At 50.1% G+C, this 24,415-nt stretch overlaps 2 protein-coding genes across 2 annotated transcripts in view; both read left to right on the top strand.

Annotated features, from left to right (window-relative positions):
* RBM44 (RNA binding motif protein 44) overlaps positions 1-8,091 on the top strand; it is a 30,141-nt gene extending 22,050 nt beyond the window's left edge. The window contains exons 15-16 of the mRNA XM_061191408.1: positions 7,334-7,487; positions 7,929-8,091. Coding sequence (XP_061047391.1) covers positions 7,334-7,487; positions 7,929-8,091 — 317 coding nt within the window. The remainder of the gene's footprint in view (positions 1-7,333; positions 7,488-7,928) is intronic.
* A 1,153-nt stretch (positions 8,092-9,244) lies between these two features.
* RAMP1 (receptor activity modifying protein 1) overlaps positions 9,245-24,415 on the top strand; it is a 51,770-nt gene continuing 36,599 nt past the window's right edge. Inside the window, exon 1 of the mRNA XM_061206212.1 lies at positions 9,245-9,337. Within this exon, the coding sequence (XP_061062195.1) occupies positions 9,286-9,337 (52 nt within the window). The 5' untranslated portion in view covers positions 9,245-9,285. The remainder of the gene's footprint in view (positions 9,338-24,415) is intronic.

The following is a 24,415-nucleotide window of genomic DNA, read 5'->3' on the forward strand; positions in this document are numbered from 1 at the left end:
ATGAAATGTTGTCTACCCTCATTAGAGGTTCAGTGCCTAATATTTTTGTTGGAGGCTGGGCATATAGGTACCCACCGTCTAGCATGGACCAAAAGTTCCGGACTCTCAGAAGGAAAGCAGCTGTTCAGCACAAACTACATTGTTTATACAGTTTTGGCACAGTGAGCCACCCTTATCACTACTAGGATTGGTGGGAACCCTCCTGAAATCTAAGTTCCTAGACACCAGGGAGGTGTCTTGCAAGCAGGTCTTTCTACAGATGACTGTCATCTCAGGCCTGCTATGTTAATTCTTTTCTACACATGTACCAGTTGATATCAGACTTTGATAAATAGAGTATAGTTGTAATCTCTGGGGTAGAGTTGGACCCTTATCTTACACCAGGGTTCCCCAACCCCCGGGGACCAGTGTCGGTCCATGGCCTGTTAGGAGCCAGGCCGCACAGCAGGAGGTGAGCCTCGGGCTAGCTTAGCAAAGCTTCATCTGCTGCTCCGCGTAGCTTGCATTACTTCCTAAACCATCACTCGCATTACCGGCTAAACCATCCCGCTCCCTCCCCCACCCCACCCCCCGTGGAAAAATTGTCTTCCATGAAACCAATCCCTGGTGCCAGAAAGGTTGGGGACTCCTGCCTTACACTGTATACAAAAACTAACTCAAAATGGATCAAATACCTAAACGTAAGACCTAAAAGTATAAAACTCTTAGAAGAAAACACAGAGGAAAAGCTTCACAGCATTGATTTCTTGGATATGACACCAAAAACAGAGACAACAAAAGAAAAGATAGATAAATTAAACTTCATCAAAATTTAAAACTTTTGTGCATTAAAGGACATTATCAGCAGTGAAAAGGCAACCCACAGAATAAGAGGAAATATTTGTAAACCATATTATCTGATAAGGATATAAAGAATATAGCTATATCTATATCTATCTTATATATCTATATCTACCTATCTATATAATCTATATAGATATATAAAGAATACTTACAACTCAACAACAAAAACAAAAACCCAATTTAAAAATGGACAAAGGATTTGAATAGACATTTCTCCAAAGAAGATATGCAAATGGCCAATAAGCACATGAAAATAGGCTCATTATCACTAGTCACTAAGGAAATGCAATCAAAATCACAATGGTGGGCAGGGGGTGGTGGGGGGGACTTCCCTGGTGGCGCAGTGGTTGAGAATCCACCTGCAAAGGCAGGGGACACGGGTTCGAGCCCAGGTCCGGGAAGATCCTACGTGCCGCGGAGCAACTACGCCTGTGCACCACAACTACTGAGCCTGCACTCTAGAGCCTGCAAGCCACAACTACTGAGCCCACGTGCCACAACTACTGAAGCCTGCGTGCCTAGAGCCCGTGCTCTGCAACAAGAGAATCCACTGCAATGAGAAGCCCATGCACCGCAACGAAGAGTAGCCCCTGCTCACCACAACTAGAGAAAGCCCGCGCGCAACAACGAAGACCCAACACAGCCAAAAATAAATTTATTAAAAAAACCCAAAAAACCCACAATGGGATACCCACTTCATACCCATTAGGATGGCTGGTATCCCCCCAAAAAACCAGAAAATAACAAATGTTGGTGAGGATATGGAGAAATTGGAAACTTTGTGCATTGCTAATGGGAATGTAAAATAGTGCAGCCACTGTGGAAAGTGGTATGACACTTCCTCAAAATATTAACTAGAATTATCACATGATCCAACAGTTCCACTTCTGAGTATTTACTGAGTTTAGTGATATGCTTAGTCAAGGGGTAGAACTTAATGGTAAATAAGTATATATGATATTCGTTTATATGATAAATCAGTTTAATTACAATGATTGGTTTAGTAGAGTGTACTGATAACTATATACTTTTCTGGAATTTAGATTTATCATAGCACATTTTATTGTTGATTTCTTCCTTCTTTTCTTGACCTATAGAATTTCTTTGGAAAGCATGAGTTCCCTCCTGCAGAGAATATTCTACAGCACTTAGGAAAAAATTGTGGTAACAGCAAAACGATGCAATTAAATAGGCTTGGTAAATGGGTTTAGCTGTTTATAATATTCTACTTTATATAGCCCTCTCTTAAAATCTAGCAACTGTTGTTTCTACAATATAAAGATCTCTCTATATAAAATTAAAAGATAATTTTTAATGTTTATAAACTTTATATTTCAAACTTGTTACTTAGAGACTTGAAGCTGTATGTTTTGGATCAGAAACAGAAATGGTGTCATTTTTAAAACTCTGTGTTAAATCAGTTTTTTAAATGTTGACCAAGAAAAGGTTTATTATTATTTCATACATGAAAAATATAATTTACCTGAAGTCCTTAGTTCCACTTTTCAGTTGTCTTTAAGACTCTTATATTGGACCATAGGATAGCAAATAAACTGAGTCTATAGATATACATTTTGGAATATGTATATTTTTAAGTTTCCAAGATAGTTAAATTACTGTTGTATACATTTAATGCATTTTTATGACTTTAGTATTAAACATTTAGATGTATTTTCCCTGCTTTCACTAGGAAGAGTGAACTTTGGTAAAGTACTTAAATTTAAATGGTCACCATATTATGTTCATTTTGTAATAAGTTCTGTTACATTAAGTTAGAGTGTAAATTGGAACACTTTTCAAGACCTAGTTTTATGCTTTATCTGATAACATAAATTTCTTTAATTGCTTACTTTTAAAAGTAACATACTGTTTAAAGTTGGAGTTTTACTAGTAGTAAGATGAACAAATATGCATTTTCTTCTTCAGTTTACAATGTTTAGAGCATTCAATATTTAGTTGGTATTGCTTGATTAAAAGTTACCCATTTAACATTTATATTTGGTGTACTTATATTTAATAAAGGTAGACTCTATAGTAAAATTTAATACTTTCTGCAGGTTTGGTGGCATTTTCCAAGTGTAAATTACCTACCAGTGTTTATATGGAATACAAATGGACAGTAAGGCTATAGATCAAACTATTGGATTTCAAATTTTTCCTCTTTCATGGACTTTTTGGGCTTATTTCGTATATTAATTTGTCTCCGGTTATTACCAGACCCAGTCCAAACGTCTACCAGAAATTGGGTTCCAGGATGTTAAAAAAAAATTGGGGGGGACTTCCCTGGTGGCGCAGTGGTTAAGAATCCGCCTGCCAATGCAGGGAACATGGGTTCGAGCCCTGGTCCGGGAAGATCCCACATGCCGCGGAGCAACTAAGCCCGTGCACCACAACTACTGAGCACGTGCGCCTAGAGCCCGTGCTCCACAACAAGAGAAGCTACCGCAATGAGAAGCCCGCGCACCACAACGACGAGTAGTCCCCACTCACCACAACTAGGGAAAGCCTGTGTGCAGCAACGAAGACCCAACGCAGCCAAAAATAAATTAATTAATTAAAAAAAAATTTTTTTTAAAGGACTCGATTAAATGAAACTTGAGAATCATCAAATTAGTAGATGATTCTCTAGTTTTGGCCATACATCAAGTTAGTAGAATCCTAGAATTATGGAGATTTCTTCCTATCTGTTAAATCATATGGTTATTTTTATTAAAAGGCTACATTCAGAGTAACCTTTTTTAATAAAGTTGAAACATGGATTAGACATTATTTTTAACATACTAGCAGCCATGAGAAGTATACCTCTAGTCGTTTGTTTCTAGAAGGATTTAATTCAGTGGAATTCTCTTTTAGAATACATAGAGACCAAATTACTGAATTCAATTTAGTAATTGAAAATATAGAAAGGATCATTTGAAATGATAACTTTGAGGTTTTTTGAAATAAAGATGTCCTCTTCAAAACCTAAAGGTATAAAGATCAGGCAACTTTTAGATCAAAAGGCTTTTAGCCATGACCATGTAAATTGATCACTGTTATTAAGCTTCCCAAGTAAAGTGTAGAAACTGGAGAAATTCATGAATCTTTGGAACTGCAAGTGAAAAAGCAATATTTATCTTATTCTCTAAGATCTCTAATTTGACATTGGTTAATTATATTAAATTGTTATAGAATTTAAAAGACTGGTCAAATTATCCAGGTTTCCAAATATCTTCAACCAGCAAAGTTGCAGATAATTTTAGCAGACTTAATTATTGCTCAGAAGCATTTTTCTTTCATACTGTATTACTGGGACACCAAAGAGCACTTTAGCTGTACCACATAGAATATACAGGTAGTTATGTTTGGAGATCACCAGAGGCCTCGGATGTTGTAAAATACCCTGAGACTATCACCAAAAAAGTGGGACTAAAAATTCCCAGTTGGCTCTGCCTAATGCCAATGTTAATTCTAGTCCAAGGAGATAATATGTATAACTGAGAAGCTCAATATTACAGGTAGTTTCTTTTTTAAAAAATAGTTCTTCAGCCAGAGTTCTGCATATATTGACTTAACTTTTTTTCATTATTGATCATTGTTACTTATTGCAAAGTATCTATCTGGCATATAGTAAAACGTTTAATAAGTGTTAGCTCCTGTGGTCAGCGAAGCAGTGGCCCTCCAAGCTGACCAGTCTTCATGCCCAAACCTGTGAATGCGTCACATGGCAAAAGGGAGTTAAGGGTACAGAAGCAAGTAAGGTTGCTAATCAGCTGACCTTGAGATGGAAAGATGATCCTGAATTATCTGGTTGGGCAGAAGAGAGAACCAGAGAAATGGCATTTCGAGAAGGGCTTCACCCACTGTTACTGACTTTGAAGATGGAGGAAGGTGGCTAGGAGCCAAGGATTGCAAGTGGACTCTAGAAGCTGGAAAAGGCAAGGAAACATTGTCCCCTAGAGCTACCAGCAGCAATGCAGCCCTGCCAACATCTTGATTTTAGCCTGGTGAAACCTGTCTCCGACTTCTGACTTAACAGAAGTATGAGATAATAAATCTGTATTGTTTAAGCCACCAAGCTTGTGGTAATGTGTTACATCAGCAATAGAAAACTAATACAGCTATAATTGTTACCTCTAGAGAACTGCTAGGAACAATATAAGATTGCTTATAGGTTCTGTGTATCTTTGCCTGAATTTTGATTCTTGGGGATAAAGTAGGTGTGAGCTATGAGTATTAAATAAACCGCCACCTCTTAGTATTTATATAGAACTTTTAATAACATCATGATACTTAGGGTTGATAGTGATAGTCCCCTGACAGATCAGAGAATGTCATTATTATGTATATTATGGACATTGTTATAAACAACTTCGGTTTTCCTGCGAGGAAGCTGAGAGCCAATACAGAAAAGTTGCAAAAATAGTACAGAGAGTTCATGTATGCCCTTGGTTGGGCTTCCTGTAATGTTAACAGTTTACATAACCACAGTAAAATTATCAAAACTGGGAAATTAACATTGGTGCAGTACTACTGACCACAGATCTTATTAAGATTTCACTAATTTTAACCCCTAATGTTCTTTTTCTGCTTCAGGGCCCACTCCAGTGTCCCACATTGTATTTAGTTACTGTGTTTTCTCCATCCCCTCCAGTCTGGGACAGTTCCTAAGTTATTTTCCTGTCTTCCATGACCTTGACACTTCTGATGAGTATTTGATTAGCTATTTTTATAAAATGCCTCTCAATTTTTATTTTATCAGCTGTTTTCTCCTGATGAGATTGAGGTTATGCATTTTTTGATAAAGAATACCACAGAAGAGGTCTTCAGTACTTCATATCTGGGATACATGATCCATCTCCTACAGGTGATATTATCCTTCATCACTTGGTTATGGCGGCCTCTGTTGGGTTCCTCCACTGTATTTTATTTGTATTACTATTTTTCCTTCGTAATTGAGGGAGATCTTTGATAGTATGTAAATACCTGTTTCTCCTAAAACTTTTGCTCACTGGTTTAGCATCCATCAGCAAATCTTGCCTGAAACAGTTATTCTTGTGGTGTTTGTCTAATGATGATTTTGTATGTCTTTCTTTCCTTCTACATTTACTACTTGTGGTAAGTAAGGAAAAGCTGTCCCGTAAGGAAAAGCTGTCCTTTCTCCCCCATGTATTTATTCACTTATTTATTTCAATATGGACTCAGTGATGTTCATTCTGTTCTGTGAGTTATAACACTATCATTGCTTATTTTGTCGCTCAGATTATTCCAGCTGTAGGGATTAGGAGCTTCTTTGGGTTGGGTTCTTTGTCTTTGAAAATCACCATCCTTTTTCAAGTACTTGCTTATTTTCTGGCACCACAGAATATTTTAGGCTCATCTTATATGTTCCCTGCACCAGCCCTGGAATCAGCCACTTCTCCAACAAGCTGTGTTTCCTTTTCTTTGAGAATGATGTTTAGAAACCAAGATCTGGTCAGTAGATGTGCCCACTGCTGTTGGAGTTGGTCGTAGGCCCTCTCAGCAGAGAGAACTAGGAAATGTATGCATTTCTGTCAATCTGTGCACCCAGACACACCTGTAGTTGTTTATTCAGACCTAGCATACACATCAAGTCATGACAGCATTGCTAAAACAGACCCCTGGGAGAAACATTTACTACCTGGAGTACAGCATTTGTGTAAAGTTCTTTTTGTCTTTATCCTTACAGTGTGCAGTCAGAATATCATTCTCTAAATTTACTTAGGTTCTGTCTTTTATTCCTGATCGCCTTCAGTGTGGTTGTGTTATGTATTTGTAATAGAGCTGTTTCCTGTCTCTTAGGGATCCTTCTCCTGTGGTCCAGTGTGACAAGTGTTGTTGATCTGTTTTGTCCAGTTTTTTAGTTGAAGTGGGGAGGGTAAATCCAGTCCCTCTTATTTCATCATGGCTGGAAACAGAAGTCTTCTTTTAATTTTGAATTTTTAGTAAAGTTGACCAGGTCTTGTTGAACTGTCTAGATTGTGTCTTTAACCCTACTGTGCATACAGTAAAGCACTTGGCCATTTTCTCAACTCTTCCATTGTTTAACCTAGCATCCATGTAGATGGAGGTGCCCAGGGAGAGGAATGATTTTGCATGCTACCAGCTAGAAATACAGATACATCGGACAAAATCTAGCCAGGGCAAAATTGTCAACTCTTAGATATGTGTCACAGCTATAAGAACAAGTGTTAAAGAGTTTGTGCCACTTTCCTACCTCTGCAGAAGGGAAAACCCATCATAATTACTGGGGCATCTCTTACCCAGACCCAAGGTGCAGAAAAGAAAACCATTAGGGGAGAAAGTGCCATGGTGTGTATACCTCTTGACTTTGGCATTCCCAAGAGAACTGTGAACTTCCTAAGTACATGAACTTGAGAAATACACTTTGTCTTGCTAGGTACATGTGTCTGTTAGGGTGGTGAGTGTGAGAAAATGGAGGAGAAATGGCAGAGGGCTTCCCCTGCTCAGACCATGCCTCCTGTTGCAGTTGAGCCTCAGAGAACATGTTGCAAAGAATGGCTCCTGCTGACCCCAGTGGGGTCCCAGGTTAATGAAGGTGCCTGGGGTAATGAAGAAGGAGCTGACCATAAGAAGATGCAGAGAGGCCCACAGACCAAGGGTGGAAAGGGTGACTCAAAAGGGTGAGTGGAGGGCGAGTCTGAGAGCAGCAGAGATGCCCGCTCTTCTCCCTAACCAGTGACTGGCTGTCCCCAGTATAGGGTTAACAGGGTTGGGCTGGGCCCCACTCATCTCCCGTAACCACTCCTTTCCCACCTGGCCTGGTCCCCGGTCACTGGCTCTTTACTCTGGCCTGCAGCCCCTCACACACTCCTCCACCCAGCCCTCAAGGCTTCTTAACACTGCAGCTGAGCCAGGCACACCAGGCCCCATACGTGTGGTTCCTGTATCACAGCATTCATGTTACTTAGATTTTCTGGACATTCCTCACTAGATCCACCAACTGAAGCGCAGGGCCTGCCTTGTTTACGCAGCACAGTCTTGCATACAGTTGGGACTCAGATGTTTCTTAAATGAATAAAGTGAGAGAGGCCAGGCCATCCACTGGGGTGTGTCTTCCTAAGGTCTGGGAAGAGGGGCTACTCAAGTCAAGAGCGCATGTGGCCTCCGCCACCATCTGACACAGACCCCTATCAGGACACTTGGAACCCCCAGGTTGTAGGCATGCTGGCCCTGAGTGTCCTCCCAACCACCTGGCTGTCAGCTGCTGCCTGTTCTCTGAGCTGACAGCAGGTGGCCCTGTTCCCTTTCATTCAGCAGAGGGAAGTGCTGAGTCAGCCCACGTGGGCTGACCACAGAACCCTGCACTAGGCACTCTGCTACGTGTATGAAGCTTCAGTCACAAAGATGTGAGTTGCTCTCGGGGTAGTGATTCTTCCTCCTCCCTAGGGCAGTGGCTGATTCCTTTTCATGAGCATAAGTTTACTCAATTGCTCAGAGTTCTTGGAATAGTTTGTTACAAGAAGGAACCACTGCAAGGTGAATTCCAGCCACCAGAAGAGCTTAGAGAGCCCAGGTCAGCTCAGCTATGCTGGGCTGATGCCTCCCAGGTCAGGTCTGAGCAAGCAAGCTGGGGAAATCTGCGCTTCCTCAGGCTTCCCGGGGCTCTCATATGTCACCCTAGGGAGCCCTTCTCTTTTTACACAAGTTCGGAGTCAGAACGAGGCCTTCCCAGCCTCCTCTGCCTCTCACCACCCATTCTAGGCAGCAAGTCCACCAGGGCCACCTTTCTGTCCCCCCAGGAGCCCTCTTCCCTCCAGCCCCGGGGCCTCCGTGCACCTCCTCCCCTGCGCCGGCACCCTGTTCCTCATCTTGTCTTTCCACTTCCTCATTGGATCTATGGGTCCTTTTTTGGTTACTCTGAGTCTCCCCAGGCCCCGGGACTGGTTTTGTTCTCTCAGGATCCCCAGTGCCTGCACCTTGGGAGAGGTGGATGGGCAAGGGTGGCCTTGGCCTTTTGCAAAGCAGACCCCCGAGGTAGGAGTGGGCGGTTGTAACCCAGGGAGAGGAGGAGGGATGGTGCCCGGGTTGACGTGGAGATGCCCTGTCTAGAAGAGCCGCCCTAGCTAAACAAGTGTCTTGTTTGTTTGTCAAACACTTCAGGAGGGTCCCCCGGAGCCCGAGTGTGCGCTCGCCCGGGAAGGGTCCCGGCCCCGCGCTCGCTCCGCGCTCTCAGGGCTACTCGCCGAAGGCCGGGTCGCCTCGCAGGTTCAGCCTCGGCCCCGGCGCCCCGGCCGGCAGGTGCTGGCCAGCCCGGCTCCCCCGCTGTCGGCCGTCCCTTTGGGTCCCGGCGCCCCCCATCCCCGGCGGGCCGCACTGCCGCCGCCTCCCGCCCGCTCCGCTCCCGCCCCCGCCGCCGGCGCGTCGCCCGGCGGGCTCAGTCCTCGGCGGGGCGCGCGGCGGGCGGACTCGGCTGCGGACATGGCCCGGGGCCTGCGCGGCGTCCCGCGGCGCGGCCTCTGGCTGCTCCTGGGTGAGTAGGGCGGGGGTCCCGGCCACCCCGGCTCCGGCTCGGGACGGGGCCGCGGGCGGCGCCTCCCTCGGGGGAAGGGGCGGCTTCGGAGGCGTCGCGGGCTCTGGAGCGGCGGGCGCTTCCCCCCCACCCCGGCCCCACGGGAGCGCTCGGCTCAGGAGGAAACGGCGGCCGCGCGGCCCCCTTGCCGCACCTCTGCTCCCGGCTCTGCGCTGCGGGTGCGGCCGTTTCAGGGTTTCGGAATCAGACCACGGGCCGTTTACCTAGAAAATTAGTTAAAACTGAAAATCTGACTCTGTCACAGCCAGCAGTTGCTGATGTGCCAATACGCCTCCTTCGCAGATGTTCTTTGTCCTCTTCGGGGACATCTCCACAACTTGTTGTTGTTTGTTGTTGACTTGTCACTTCTGGCTAATAGAAGTTCAAAGAGGGACCGTTGGTGAGGTGGTGGGACACGCTCGGCTTTCTGTTTTGAGAGACTGTAGATGGAAACCCAGTGGTGACAGGAACCTGCACCAGCCTTAGCAAAATTTCACGAGAAATTGTCATCTTCACTTCCCTGTCCACAATGTTTTCACAAAATGCTAAGCAACCTTCCTAAACTGCTTTAATTGCTGGACTCATTTCGTGTATTTAGTTAGTTACCTTTTAATAAAAACTAAATAGGTCTTTTAAAGTGAAAGAATCCAGTAGCCCTGGGAAACCTGTGTCCTGGCTGCTGAACAGATGATGCTGGTCTGAAGCACCTGCTGCGAGGTGCCCCTCGGTGAAGGGATGACACCACACTGCTTTGTAGCTGCTGGAGAAGCAGCTTGGGGCCGTGGGGCTTGTCTGGGACGAGAGGGGCTGCAATTCCAATCTCCCTATTCGCCAGGGAGTGTTGGATCTGCCTAAAACCCTTAGTATCTGCTTCAGTAGAGTGTAATCTGAAAGCTGATCTTGCCACATTAGTGTTTTGGCTGAAGCTATGTGAAAAGCCCAGTCTTTTTTTTTTTTTTTTAAATAATTTTATTTATTTTTGGCCGTGTTGGGTCTTCGTTGCTGCGCGCGGGCTTTCTCTAGTTGTGGCGAGCGGGGGCTACTCTTCGTTGCGGTGCGCGGGCTTCTCATTGCTGTGGCTTTTTGTTGCAGAGCACAGGATCTAGGCGCGCGGGCTTCAGTAGTTGCAGCATGCAGCCTCAGTAGTTGTGGCTCACGGGCTCTAGAGCTCAGGCTCAGTAGTTGTGGTGCACAGGCTTAGTTGCTCCGTGGCATGTGGGATCTTCCCGGACCAGGGCTCAAACCCATGTCCCCTGCATTGGCAGGCGGATTCTCAACCACTGTGCCACCAGGGAAGCCCAGCCCAGTCTTATAATAATATTATTCTCTTCTTTTGCATTAGGATCTATGGGCTTGATGTGGAACTTACTGTTTTAGTTTCCTAAGAAATGAACATTTCTGTTTTAGCAAGTTAGAGAGCCAGGTTGGCTCATTTCTTAAACATAAATAAACAAATACATGTTCTTTACTGCTGTCCAGAAACTGCACCCTCTACAACTTGTATAAATAAAACACTCTTTCACGGTCACATATAAAGACCTTCCTTGTTTACCAAGAAAATAATACATGTTCTGGTGGAAGTTCCAAATGCTAGAATCTTAACATTATTCTGAGAGGTCTGGCTGATGTTATATCTTGGAAAAAGAAACACAACTTTATGAGGTTATCCGTTAATTAGTGTCATTGGAGCCCAGCGGTAATTAGAAGAATTACAGGAGCACACAGTTTTCTTCCCAAGTGGTGACGTGAGCTAGATCTCCTTGGTGATGAAGATTTTGCTACCCAGAAAAGCAAGGTGGCATTTCTTATTTTTCATCAATCAGAAAGGAAGGGCATTTCCAGAGGACCCAGAGTTAGTCTATGATGACTTCATTGTAAGCTGTTTTTATGAGTCCACCTTTACTCAGGAGGGCTGGCTGACACTGTCCTCTACGAACTCATCTGTCATCTGTCCTGGGAAACACGCACCTTCCCTGGCATGCTGGAGGCGGTTGGGGGTTTTCTTGCAAGGCTGCTATATTTATTGAAATATGTGAGTCTGTATAAATGGAAGTATAACTGTTTGGAACCGACCGGGGCATCACAGGAAATGCAGTCGACGTGACTACTGCAGATTACCATGCTGTTTTACGTCTGGAGGCGGTTCTAATCCTGGAATCCAAATAGGAAGGATTCTTTTTGCTAATCGACCTGGTGTGTTTGTTTCTTACCCTCTCTGTTCTGTTTCGGTGCAGGGAGAAGTTTCTGGGTTTTGTCTTCCTTCCACAGGCGCATGCCAGTCGGCGTGTGTAGTGTCAGTGCCGGGCCAGGGCTGTTGAGAGATGTTTGCGCCCTCATTGGAAGTGGCGGCAGCAACACGTCAAGGAAACGTTGTAGGTGGAATCCTTACTTAAGGCAAATAGCTAGTTCGGAAAGTCTGTTCCTCCTAATTTTTTTCTCCCAGAATGAAGCAGTTTCACAGCTTCTACTCAGAAGTGCTGTCTGGCAGAGTGTGCGATGTGGGTGCCCCATGTGGTGTGAATTCCAGTGAAGATGCTGAGCTGCCGACCCTGCAGCCCCGCGGGTTTGGCCACCAGCATCCCACTCCTTTGGGCACAGAGCCCGTCTTTCCCGAGGTCCACCTGGCACGGAGGGCTCCCCACTCAGTGGGCCCTGGCCCCAGCCCGCCCCCCAGGATCATCTCAGGGAGGAGCACGGGACCCAGGCTGAACAATCCGTCTTCTCCTGGAGCCTTCTGACTCTCTCCTCTCGGCTGGGTGTGAGTGCCGGGTGCCAGATCCCATCCCAGGAACCTCGGGGGACTGGGAGTAGGGCACCTGTCCAAGCCGACAGAGGCAGACAAGACCTCTCCTGATTGAGCCTGACTGAGGCTAGATTGAGCCCCGAGAGGTGAACTTTTCAATCCTGTAACCCCATCACATCTGAGCCAGGCGTGTCCCTTGCAGAACAGTGCCTGATATGTGGCAGAGGCTCACGGGGCTCTGAGAAGGGCACACGCCTGAGGGCTGTGGGATCCCTGCCCAAGAGCCTCTTGCTCTGCTGGGGACTCCGGGAAGACCCGAGGAGGAGACGCTGCAGCCTTAGGAGGGGTGAAGGGGAGATGGGGCAGCTGCTGTGGCCTCAGCACCTACCCTGGCCCTGTGCCCGCCCGCCCCTGCTCTTCACTTTCTTCCTGGCAAATGGAGAAAAACACGATGCTGATGGGGCTCGGTCCTGTCCCCAGGCCCCAGCCACCAGCCCTACACACACACACACACACACACAACACACACAGAGCCCCTACAGGGATGTCCTTGGCACCAGCCCTCCCTGCTCCAGGATGGATGACCTTGGGTCTGGGTAACATTTCTAGAGAACGTGTTTGTTCTTAGCGAGGAGGGTTATGTCAACACAGCGGCAAGAGGAGGCTCCCAACCTAAACAAGAACTTATTCTTTGTAACATAATGACGGTATTGTTGTCGGTGGAGAAAAAAGGTTTTTCCCTAAGATTGTTTTATTTTAGTATTTTCTTTGACATCGAAAGACATCACTTCAGTCATCATTCAAAACACAGACTCTAAGCAGCTTCATTGGAGCAGGGTCTACTGCCAAGTCTCGGCAGGGGAGCAGGGGACCCTGTGGGCCCGAGCGTCGCATCACAGCCAAGCCGTTCTTATTTATTCCTCATTAGGCCTCACAGTGTCTCTTTTATTTCCCTCCACGATTGCGCCCTCCTTCCCGGGTGCAGTTCCCACGGTTGATTCTGTGGGACCAGAGACCTGGCCCGCATCCCTCTGCCCTCCGCGGCCAAGCTGGGTGGCACCCACCCTGCTCCCTGGGGCTCTGCACCCCGACACCCGACAGGCTCACCAGGAAGGGTTCTCCTGAGCCAGACCTCACCTGGGAGGCCCAAAGGCAGCAATTTACCCAGCAAATGACTGAATGATAACGCCTGCCTTACTGTCACAGACTCAGGCCAATTGTCGGCTAGAATGAAAGCAGTTCACGTATCACATAGCAAACCCGTGTTACGGGGGAAGAGGCCTGAAAGGCGTAGTCAAGTAACAGAAACTTGGTGACACTGACACCCCAGGTTGGTCCTCTCTGCATGTGCCTTTATTGCCTCCAGAAGATTCCAGGGTCCATTTGCGAGAGGAAGGATGGCTGCGGGCTGGGCGGAGGAGCAGGTAAGGGAGCACCGGGGAGGCACTAATTTCTCCTGGTAACTTCTACCTGGTACAGAACACAAGTGGGCCCCAGGGTGTCAGGCCTGGAAGGGGCTTCTAGTAGGTAGAAGCCAGGGGTGCCGCTACACAGCCTACTGCTGGGGGCTGCCCGCTGCAGCCCCACACGAAGAAGGGTCCAGCACAAAACGCCCATGGTGCCAAGGCTGAGAAGCCGTGCTTCCGTTGAGCCACGTACGCGAAGGGTGCCATCTATGCAGAAAGAAGTAAGCCGCGGGCAGCGGGGCCCCTGATCTCAAGCCTCAGGGAGTCGGGAAGAGTGCTCCAGAGCACAAGAACAGTTACGCAAAGGCCTTGGTTCTTGGAACTTTCCAGAAACCTTTGTGATGGAAGCATGAGGGGAAGAGGGCTTTGAGCCAAGCTACAGGAGGACCCAATCCTCTGGGCCAAGGGGAGCAGTTCAGATTTCATTGCAAGGGCAACGGGCAGACCTGGAGGATATTAAATGCGGTGACGAGATGGAACACATGGTTTAAAGAGCCCTGGGCTGCTGTGCCGGAGCCCAGCGGGGGCTGGGTGGGGGCTGGGCGTGGGAGACAGGGCGAGGGAAGGTGGGGCTGAGCTGGAAGGACTGGCGAGGCTCCAGAGGGTTCCACAGGTGGACAGAGGGCTCGGGCCTGGGAAGGGAGGAAGCAGCGAGGAATGCAGAACAGCTGGGCACCTAGCGGGCAGAGGCCGGACAGCTGGAGCATCACAGCCGAGGCTTCCAGGAAGTCACAGGGCCCCCGGTTAAATTCCGTGTCAGTGAAGCGACAAAGCGTTTTAGTATGAGTGTCTCAAGCAATATTTGGGACATACTTATACTAAAAAGAACTCGTTTACCTGCCATTCAAGTTTAACTGGGCGTCCTGTAGTTTTATTTGCTAAAGCTGGTGGCCCTATCCACAGCAGCCACGTTGGGTGACACGTCCCCTTGGACACTCAGGGAGGGATGGTGGCAAGTAGGCAGGTGTCTGCAGGGCACAGAAGAAGTGTGGCTGGGAGAGACGTCTGGGGCGGCATCCGTGTCAAGATGGTGTGAGAGCCTCGGATAGAAGGGATAGCCCCGGGGGTGTGGATGCAGGTGGGGCGCAGGCTCCCGAGGGAGGCCGGGGAGGGGAGGCCGAGGCCGAGGAGAGGCTGAGACAGAGACTGGGGAGGGCAGTTGGCGGGGGCGAGTGTGGAAGAGGTGACAGCTAGTGCAACCTGGAGAAGGTCAGGTCCTCTGAGAAGATGCAGAGAGGGCTCAACCAGAGTGCGTGCCTACTGAGGGTTTCCTCCGGCGTGCCAGGGTTTTAGATATGCAGATCTTTGATTCATCTGGAATGTCTGCTGATTTTCTAGCTAAATGGCTGTTGGGATTTGAATGGTGATTGCCCTGATTTGTTGATTGATCTGGGAGGATTTTAACAAGACCACCTGTTCAGGAAACAGCAGTCTGTCCTCCACCCCACCCACAGGATTCCTTTTCTCCTGCAGATTACTTGTTCAATTTCTAGAAATCTTGTGTTTTTTGGCTGCTACTATGACTGGGATATCTCCCCCAATTTATCTTCTATCTGGTCGTTGCTGGAACATAAGCTCCTTTTTTGTGCATTTGTTTTACGCTTGGCCGTCTTTGTGCGCATGGTGGTTTCTAACAGTGCCAGCTTCTTGTTTTGTTTTCGTTCTTCTCCCCCTTGGCTTTTTCAGATAGATCATTAGATCATCCGTAAGGAGGGGTGATCACCTCCTCCCCATGTTGACACTCCTGGTTCCCTGCTCCAGCTGGTTGGAGGGTGACTCTCTGCTGAGCAGGGGGTGTGGCCGCAGCTGCCGTCCTTCATTCCTGGCTGAGGGCAACAGTGCCTCGAACCTTCAGTCTTTCTCCTTTGGGCAAGATGCTTTTTTAATTTTATTTTATCTTTGCTAGGGATGGGGAGGGGAAGGGATAGAGAATGAGTCTTCTTTCCATGTGTGAAATACTCTTTTATGATGTTAAGGAAGAATCATTTCTTCCTTGGCAGCATGCAGAGCTCTGAATTCCCTCCTTGAGGGGCGGGCTGCTGGCACTGGGGAAATGGGGCCCCAGGTGGAGAGGGGGTTCGCCAGTGTGAATCTTCCTGCATTTCTGGGATGAATGGAGTGTTCCTTGGGTCCCTGTGCTGCCTTTCAGCAGACTTGGGAGTCTGTTGCCCACTGCTTATTCTGAGTTATGCTTTGCTATTCCTAAGTGAGATTGCTCTGCACTTTCTCTGGTGGGTTTTATTAACAGCACTGGGGTTTCTTCCCAAAAGAGGTCCTCCAGGACCTGAAGGATCTTCATTTTCACTTGCAGAACCATCGAGTGGGGCCCTGTTTGGCAGGGAAGATAACTGAGAACGTTTTCAGTGTCTTTCATGGGTCTTGGTCCTCTTGGGTTTCCTATTTCTTATGGTGATAATGTTTCACATTTTCCTGTGAACTTGTCCATTTTATCCAATATATCATTAATATAGGTAAGTATCTTATTTTTCTATTTCCCACTGTATCTGTGGACATATGTTTGCCATTTCTGGTCCAGTTTTGTGAATTGGCATTTTCCTGTCATTTCTCGATCAGAAGAGACAGTGATTTATCTCTGTTATTAGACCCCTCCCCTACCCCCAGAAGAACCAGTTCATTTCCCTTGAATGCCAAATCCATTTGTTTTTGTTCTCTCTTTTTCAGGAATGAAACTTGTTCTTTGGCATCATGGCTGCATCCCCTGAATTTCTTTCTGTCTTGTGCCCGTTGTTAATATTTTCTTGACTTTCTGTCTTTGTGGGTTTTATATCCTCTTAAAATATGACTTATTTGGAAGCAAGTTTTTAACAATCCCAGTGACTCGGCCTTTTGGTTTCTCCCCCGACACACTGTGGTCAGGGAGCAGTCGTAGACCACCACCACAGCTTAGTGTGCGTGAAGGCATCCTTCTGGGCCTTGCAGAATTTCCCTTTTGTAAAAGGTCCCTAAACCCACAACAAGAGTGTGGAGTTTTGTTTGTTTGTTTGTTTTTTGGCTGTGCTGAGCAGCTTGCAGGATCCTAGTTCCCCGACCAGGCATCAAACCCCGGGCCCTCAGCAGTGCAAGCACCGAGTCCTAACCACTGGACCGCCAGGGAATTCCCGAGTGTGGGGTTTTTATGTGTTGATTCTAGTCATCATCTTAAACTATATTACGTACGTATCCTTCCTTATCGTAGCCGCCCAGCTGTGTCAGGGCTGTGAGAGCTGTGCTTCAGCCCCACGCTGCTTCTCTGATTCAGTTTTCTGCCGCTGAGTTCCCGCACGCTCTGTGCCCCTGGGACAGTGGGGAATTCACACACCTAATCCCTGCCAGCCACATCCACGTGAGGGGTTCTTATAGCATAACCTTCTGTGTCCTCTTTATTGTTTTTCTAATTTTATTTTTTTACTTTTAATTGTGGTAGAATACATATAAAATTGACCATCTTAACCATTTTAAGTTACAGTTCTGTGGCACTGAGGCTATTCACATTGTCCTGCAATCATTGGCACCATCCACCTCCAGAACTTTTACATCTTCCCAAAACGTTACTCTGCCCATGAAGCACTAACTCCCCATCCCCTTCCCCCAGCCCCTGGCAACCACCTTTCTACTTTCTGTCTCTTTTATTCTGACTCCTGTAAGTACCTCACATGAATTGGAATCATATAGTGTTTGTCTTTTTGTGACTGGCTTATTTCACTTAGCATAGTGTCTTCAAGGTTCATTCATGCTATGGCATGTGTCACAATGTCCTTCTTTTTTAAGGCTGAATAATGTTCCCTCCTACGTATATACCACATTTTGTTTATCCATTCATCTATCGACGACACCTGGATTGCGTCCACCTTCTGGCTATTGTGAATAACGCTGCTATGAACACAGGTGTGCAAGTATCTCTTAGAGACCCTGTTTTCAATTTTCGTGAGTAAATACCCAGAAGTGGAATTGCTGGATCATATGGTAGTTCTATGTTTACTATTTTGAGGAACTGCTATACTGTTTTCCACAGTAACTGCACCATTTTACATTCCCACCAACAGTGCACAAGGGTTCCGATTTCTCCACATCCTCACCAGCACTTGTTCTTTCCTGGTTTTTTGATGGTAGCTGTCCTGATGGGTGTGGGATGCCCTTTCTTTCTTTCCAGGTGGAATTTAACTTTGTCAGGGATGATACTGTGCTTTATTATTTTTTGGTCTTACATTTGTGTGACTCCACTGCCCACCTTTTGGATGTTATTCTGCATCGCTTAGGTGTTTGATCTGATTTAGCATCCTATTTTCTCGTGGATTCAGGGGACACATTGACAGGTCCTCCCACATCCAGCAGAGAGCAGGCACTTCAAGGAGGGGAGGGAGGAGGAGAAGCAGCATCCCTGGGCCAGAGCAAGGAGACAGTGGGTCTGCAGGCTGACCACAAGGATCAAAATCAGGTGACAGTCAGGAGAATCTTCTAGGTGAGGGCTTCGTTGGAGCAAGTTGCTGCTTGAGGGGGAAATGGAAGGGCCCCTGGCCCTCCTCTCTCTCAGCCCCTGATTGGCTCCTCAGAGGGTGGCAAGGGCGGGAATTCCTCTTGCCAGGCATGGAGAGCATCCTGGGACAGGGGGCGAGCTGGACCAGCTGACCTCCTGCAGAGAGAGGGCGTTAGGTGGAACAGAGACAGGAGAGGAAGAGCTCAGGGGAAGCTGAGGTGCTTTCGCTCTAGAGGAAGTTCAGTGTGACGGAACCTGGCAGTGGGGAGATGCCCAGGGGCCATGTGGGGAATGCTGGAGGGACCACGGCACCCACTCAGGGGTTGGCACAGGGGCCCTCCGGCCCACCAACGATGGAGCGTGGTGACCGATGGAGCCGGTTCAGGAGAACCTGACTCGCGGGCGGCAGGAATGGGCACTTGGATGGGCTGGGGAGCTCCTCGCTTGGGCCCCAGGCTCTCCATCCTCTGGAGAGGTCGTCTCCAGGCTCTCTTGGCCCAGCCCCTGTCGGTAAGGTCCCTGAGATGTGCTTCTCCAGTTGCTGTGCAGCGATTCATCTGCGTGTCAGAAAATCATGCAAAGATAGACTCCCTTAACAGGATGATGAAATTAGTTTCTAAAATCATGAAAATCCTTTTGTTTTCCTCTGAGGGCACCACGTGTTCCTTAAGGACACCAGTGATTTTAGTGGGAGCAATGGGCTTGAGTCGGCTGTACCTGCTCAGATAGAAAGTGCTGGTCCCCTGGGACTAGGAGGCCCCGGTGCCGGGAGGAGAGGCAGCTCGGCCATTGGCTCTTGGCTTGACCTCGTGTTCTTCGGGGCACCTACACACGGACAGGCATCTATCTCGTGGGACTCCCACCTCTCCAGTGAGACCCCTCCAGGCCGCTCATGGGGAGGTGGCCCTGGGGAAGCCAGCCTGCAGAGGTGACTTGGTTCGAGGCTCTCAAAGCCTCAGCAGACATCGATCATCTGTAGCCTTTGGGGCTGCTTTCAGGGTCTCTGGCACTGAGGTGGCCACCCTCACCATCTCTCCCACGTGGTCTGAGATGAGCATGCCAGGGGTTGCACCCCAGCTCCACCACTCCTGGGCTGTGTGACTCTGAGCAGGTTATCTAACCTCTCAGGGCCCCTCTGTCTCCATGTGTAAAATGGGAGAATAACACCTGCCCTGTTGGTGACTTGCAAGGATTAAATAAGCTAATGCCCGTAGAGGGCTTAGGACAGGAGCTGGCCACGTGAGCTGCAGTTGTCACCACCTTCGATGGGGCTTTCCCAGCATGTGGCAGTGGGAGGGGAAGTAGCAGGCCTTTTGCAATTGATGTGTAACCGATCTAGAGCCTGATCTGCATTCTATCCATTTATACCAACTTGCTTCCAAAGAGAATACAGACAGTGGCTCTTGATAGACACACAGGCACCTTAAGGCACCAAAATATGACCTGGTATCACATTACGCAGCCCCCAAAACCCTCCAGAACGGGATGAAATCAACAGAGTATTTAAGCAAGGAGGAGAGAGAAGCATCTCACAAGATGCTGGCTGAGGACAGGTTGAGGCCAAACCACTCTGAGCTTTCTAGAAGCCAGAACAGACCTGGAAAGTTAAGAGAGCTGTCCCTGGCCAGGAGTGCGGTGCGCCCCAGCACATCTGCTCCTTCAGTGAGTGTGCCGTCAGCCAGAAGCCTGCTGAGGGCCGGCGCTGGGTGTGCAGGAGACGCAGTCTCCGAGGCGCCGCAGTGGCTAACCAAGGGTTAGGAGACAGCGCGATGCACGGTCAGAGAGGGATCTGTGCTGAGCAGGGCAGAGGAGGTGATGGTTCACTGGGCCTTGAGGGTTGAGTAGGAGTTTTTACTGGACACACAGAGTTCTTGTTTTTTCATTTTGTCGTTTGGGTTTTTGTTTTCTTTTTCCAGAGTAGACTGAGAAAGGCTGAAGGTAACATGTTCAAACCAAGTTCTGTTTACATCATCCTCTGGGGCATTCAGTGGCAGGCCAGGCATGTAGCTGCCTGGGCATTTGGTTCCCAAGTGGCTGTACCCAGGAGAGTCCTAGAAGTGAATGGTTTTCACCCTGCTGGCCCTAGCTGGGTGAGTAAAAAGTGATTCAGCAAGAACATGCCGAGCAAGGATTTTTCCGATAGCTATTAGGAAAAGGTCTGGACAGAATACAGAGAGAATATTTTAGAAATTATACTTTTAACCTGTGGAAAATGTAGAAAAGCATAAAGCAGAAAATAAAGATCATCTGTAATTACACCACTCAGAGATAACCCACTGTTGACATTCCCTTCAGATTTATTGTTTTTATTGAGGTCTAATTGACATAGAATAAACTGAATATGTTTAAAGTGTATCATTTGGAAGGTTCTGGCATATGTATACACCCACGTGGACTCAAGACAGTGAGCATGTATATCCGTCACCTCCAGAAGTGTCCCATGCCTTTGTCCCCTCCCCCTCCTGCCCCCTCCCATCACCCCTGCTGGGCCCTGGGGTCAGGCTGGCACTTCCTGTGAGTCGCTAAGGGCCACTCAGTTTGCAAATCCACAGGGAGGGCCACTCGTCTTGAGGTGGGGTTGATTCCGTGAACACGTCTTCTGGAAGCCAGGCCTGTTTGCCCACCTGGTGTGGGATGTTCCCATTTCACAGAGAAAGAAACTGTGGCCAAGAGGTGGCGAGGCCTCCTCTGGGCCTGGCCTGGGGGTGGGGGTGGGCAGTGTGCTGGGGGCCCTGGAGGCTCACGGGCTCTGAATTCAGGCCCCAGCCGGTCACTCTGACGAGCAGGCCCCCCAGCAGGTGCCCTTCCCTCGGCTCACCTCCCACCGGTCACCCCAGCTCTGGGAGGACCGTGTGAGTCTGCGGCTCCATCTCTGCAAACGTGGGGTGGGATGAGTGGCAGCAGGATGGGCCCGTCCTGCAGACGTGCAGCCACAGGCCAAGGGCACAGGCATGAAATGAGACCTATCAGGTCCTCACTTCTGGGCCCTCATCTCTCGGTAGAAAACCCAAATGCCCCAGAGCCCCGAGGTGCCCCGTGGGGAGCCTGCCGCCCCATCTTTCTGGCCCCGGGCACATGGCCGTAGGGATCTCACTGCCATTTCTCCTCCTGTCAGGGACATTTTCCAGCTGTTTCTCTAGGCGCCCCCAGGCTCACTGAACTGAACGATGCCGACGCCGGGGAAAGTCCTGCCTCGACTCGCTGCTGTCTGCCTGGCAGCCTTGCACTCGGCCTTTTAAAGACATGAGTTATGAATGATTAAATTTGCAGTCACACAGGATTGGAACCCATCTGGCCCCAAACAGCTGGTTTTAAAACTTTGGGCAATTTTATTCAGTGTTGAAACCATAAAGTTTCCTCTCTTTCCAATGAAAGAAACCACATCAGGCTCTTTTTTTTTTTTTTAAATCTAAGTGTCATTCTCCTCTACTTAAAAACGAAACTGGTTTCCAGATTCACGCAGACAGCTTGCCCAGCCTCGTGCCAGTTGCAGGAACGACGGCAAAGAGAGCAGCCAGGCTCTGGGCTCCCCCAGGGCAGGAGAGCAAGGGCAGCGGGTGTGGGTGTCTGTTTCCGAAGAGCAGAGGTCCCGCCCTCGGGAGGCAGACAGTGGCTCACAGAGAGGTGGGAGCTGCTGCCCAGGGACCAGCCCAGAGCCAGGCCGGTCAAGGCCACAGGGCAGGCCCTGCAGCCAGCCCAGGGTAGGGCGGCGCACAGATGGTGCGGGCTAGAGTGTGACCCCTGAGGCCGAAGGGCAGGGTGGCCACTCAGGGCCTGAGCCAGCCGGGCCGGGCCAGGTGGCTGCTGGATGTGTGCAGCCCAGAGGAGGGGGCAGCAGGAGGAGGCCGACCCGAGCGTCAGGGAGGGACCCCCTCACGGGGGGAGCTGTGGCCTGAGGACACGTCCCTCGGAGCCCATTCCAACCAGGCCCTCGGCCTCTGGCCCTCCACCCACCCCCCGCACTAACTCTGGGGCTTGTGGGCCCCTGCTTCCCTGACCTTCCAGGGACTCGGGAGCCACCCAGCTCCCCTAGATCAGATCTCTCCAGTGCCCACATCAGCCCATGGCTTTCTGTCGCGAGCACCCAGCGCCCTGAGATGCGCGTTAGCCGTAAACCAGCCCTTTCAGAGCAGGAGGGGAGCCCGCCGCGCTTCCTGACCCTCTTTGGGATGGTCCGAGGCACCATGCTTCACTCCCACGCAGAATGTCCACTGATAAACTGGGCGTCACCATCTGGTTCACCTGACAAATATTAACATGCAGAGCCGCTGGGTACCAGGGAGGACATCCGCGTGAGTCAGAAAGAGTGGGCGAGGAGAGGACAGCAAAGTGGTTCTGAGAAAGGAAAGAACCGTCCGCCCGCCCTAAACAAGGCACTAGATGCAGAGGTGGGGGGGGTGGGGTGCTGGGACCTTAGGGAGGAGGACGGGCGACATTTGAGCCTGAGCTTTGCCAGGAAGGGCGGTCCAGGTGGGGAGCGCAGAGCGGATGCCAGGAGCAGTGAGGGGGGGGGGGGCGACACACGGAGGGGCGACCGGCCTTCAGAGTGAGGCTGCAGCTCCCCCGTGAGTCTGTGTCTAAGCCTTCCCGAGCTACCTGCGGCCCCTGGCGCTTCCTCTCCAAGCAGGTGGGCTTCCTCGGGGTGTCTTGAGAGGGCAGGGGTGGGGAGCAGCCCCTTCCCCGCGGCTGGCCCTCGGGTGCACGTGCCATGCTGTGTGGACCCTGAGGGGGCCACACCCGGGCTGTTGGGAAGCGGCGTGAACTCAGGGGCTTTCAGAGGCTCCCGCTTCTCCCTCCCCGGCCCCCTGAGCGCCCCGGGAGCCTCACTCCTTCACCCCCAGCCAGGCGCCCCTTCCCAGGGTGTCGAGGGCGGGTCCTCCGAAGGGCTTTCCCTCTTGCCAGCCTTTCATCTTCCCCGTTTCCCCCCTGTTACTCCCGGCTTCTCGAGCTAAAAACCCCGGGGGTCCTCCCCATCTGACCGGCTTCCAGGCACCCAGCCTGCCTGTTCAGGCCTGGGGGACGGTGGGACCCTCCAGGCGGCGGGTACGGGAGGAGGCACCTCAGCGCGCAGGCAGGTGCAGCCCGAGGCTGCTTCCAGCTTGGGCCGCTGGCCTCACCTCCACTTCCGTGTGCCGTGGGTTCCCTGCGTTCGGGGTTTTATTTGTAACTAATCACAGAGTTGTACTTTTACTGCTATGAAATGTCACTTTGTTAGCTTGGCCCCCCTGCCGAGATGTGTCCAGCCTGGAGTCTGTCACCGAAATTAGGTAAATGGGCTCGTTAGCCTCCCACCCCGTCACGTGTCAGGGGACGTGGAATCCAGGGGCGCAGGGTCGTCACGGGGATCCTGGAGAGGCGCGTGGAGCCCCCGCCATCGCGTCCCCTGGGAGAGCAGAGAGGCCTCGTCGTGGCTCCCTCCGACCGCAGCCCTCCCCGACCCCAAGCCTCCGACTCTGCCCGGACCCGGCGTGCTTGTCACTGGCCACCAGTCCCCGCCATGCTGAGAACCAGCGGTGCTGGGAGGGGACGGCTCTTGCGCACTCTGGCCCGGCGTCCAGGGGCACAGGCTCTGGCAGGAGGTGAGTGCCCTGCAGAGGCCCCGGGGCCCCCCGCCAGCCGTCTCGCCTCAGACTCTTGGCGGGGCGGCGGCAGAGCATCGTCCTCCTGCCTGCGAGGGGCCCCTGTGCCCGGCCTGCCCTCCCGGCCCCCAGGGGCAGCCTGCCCTTCGCTTCTGTCTAAGGCAGCCCGTCGGCTCTGTTACCCGTCACCAGCACCAGCGTCCACATGCTCCTCTCCCAAGTCCACAGGCTTCCTCTGAGAGCCCGTCCGCCCCTCCGCCCCGGCCGGGCCTTCAGCTTCCCGTTCGGCTCTCCGTTCTGCCCACCGTGGGCCGGTCAGAGCCCCGTCTGGGGTGTGTGAACTCCTTCATCTACCCTACTGTCCACCTGCCCAGCCGCTCAGCCATCCACCCACCCATTTACCCATCCATCCATCCACCTACCTACCCATCCCCCCACCTCGTCCCCCCATGCACTAACTCTTGAGCCCCCAGAGTCGCACACTAGAATGGCTCTTCCCAGCCCCCTGCCATCACCACCTCTCTGACCACGCCCCACCTTCCTCACCTACCCCCTCCCCGAGATCTGCAGCAGAGGACAGGTCAGGCCTTCTGCCCCACTTCCTGCTTCCGGCCTGGTCCCGAGCCTCGCGGTCTGGGAGTTGGCTGGGTGCAGGCCCCGAAGGAGGCAAGGCTAGTTCAGTCTAGTCTACATCGCTTCCAGTGCTCGGACCTTGGGCCTGTTTCTGAGCCCCGAATCCCCAGTTCCCATCTGCAAGTCGATGATCACCACAGGACC

This window comes from Eubalaena glacialis, chromosome 1 (genome assembly GCF_028564815.1).
Source record: "Eubalaena glacialis isolate mEubGla1 chromosome 1, mEubGla1.1.hap2.+ XY, whole genome shotgun sequence".
Classification (NCBI taxonomy): Eukaryota; Metazoa; Chordata; class Mammalia; order Artiodactyla; family Balaenidae; genus Eubalaena; species Eubalaena glacialis.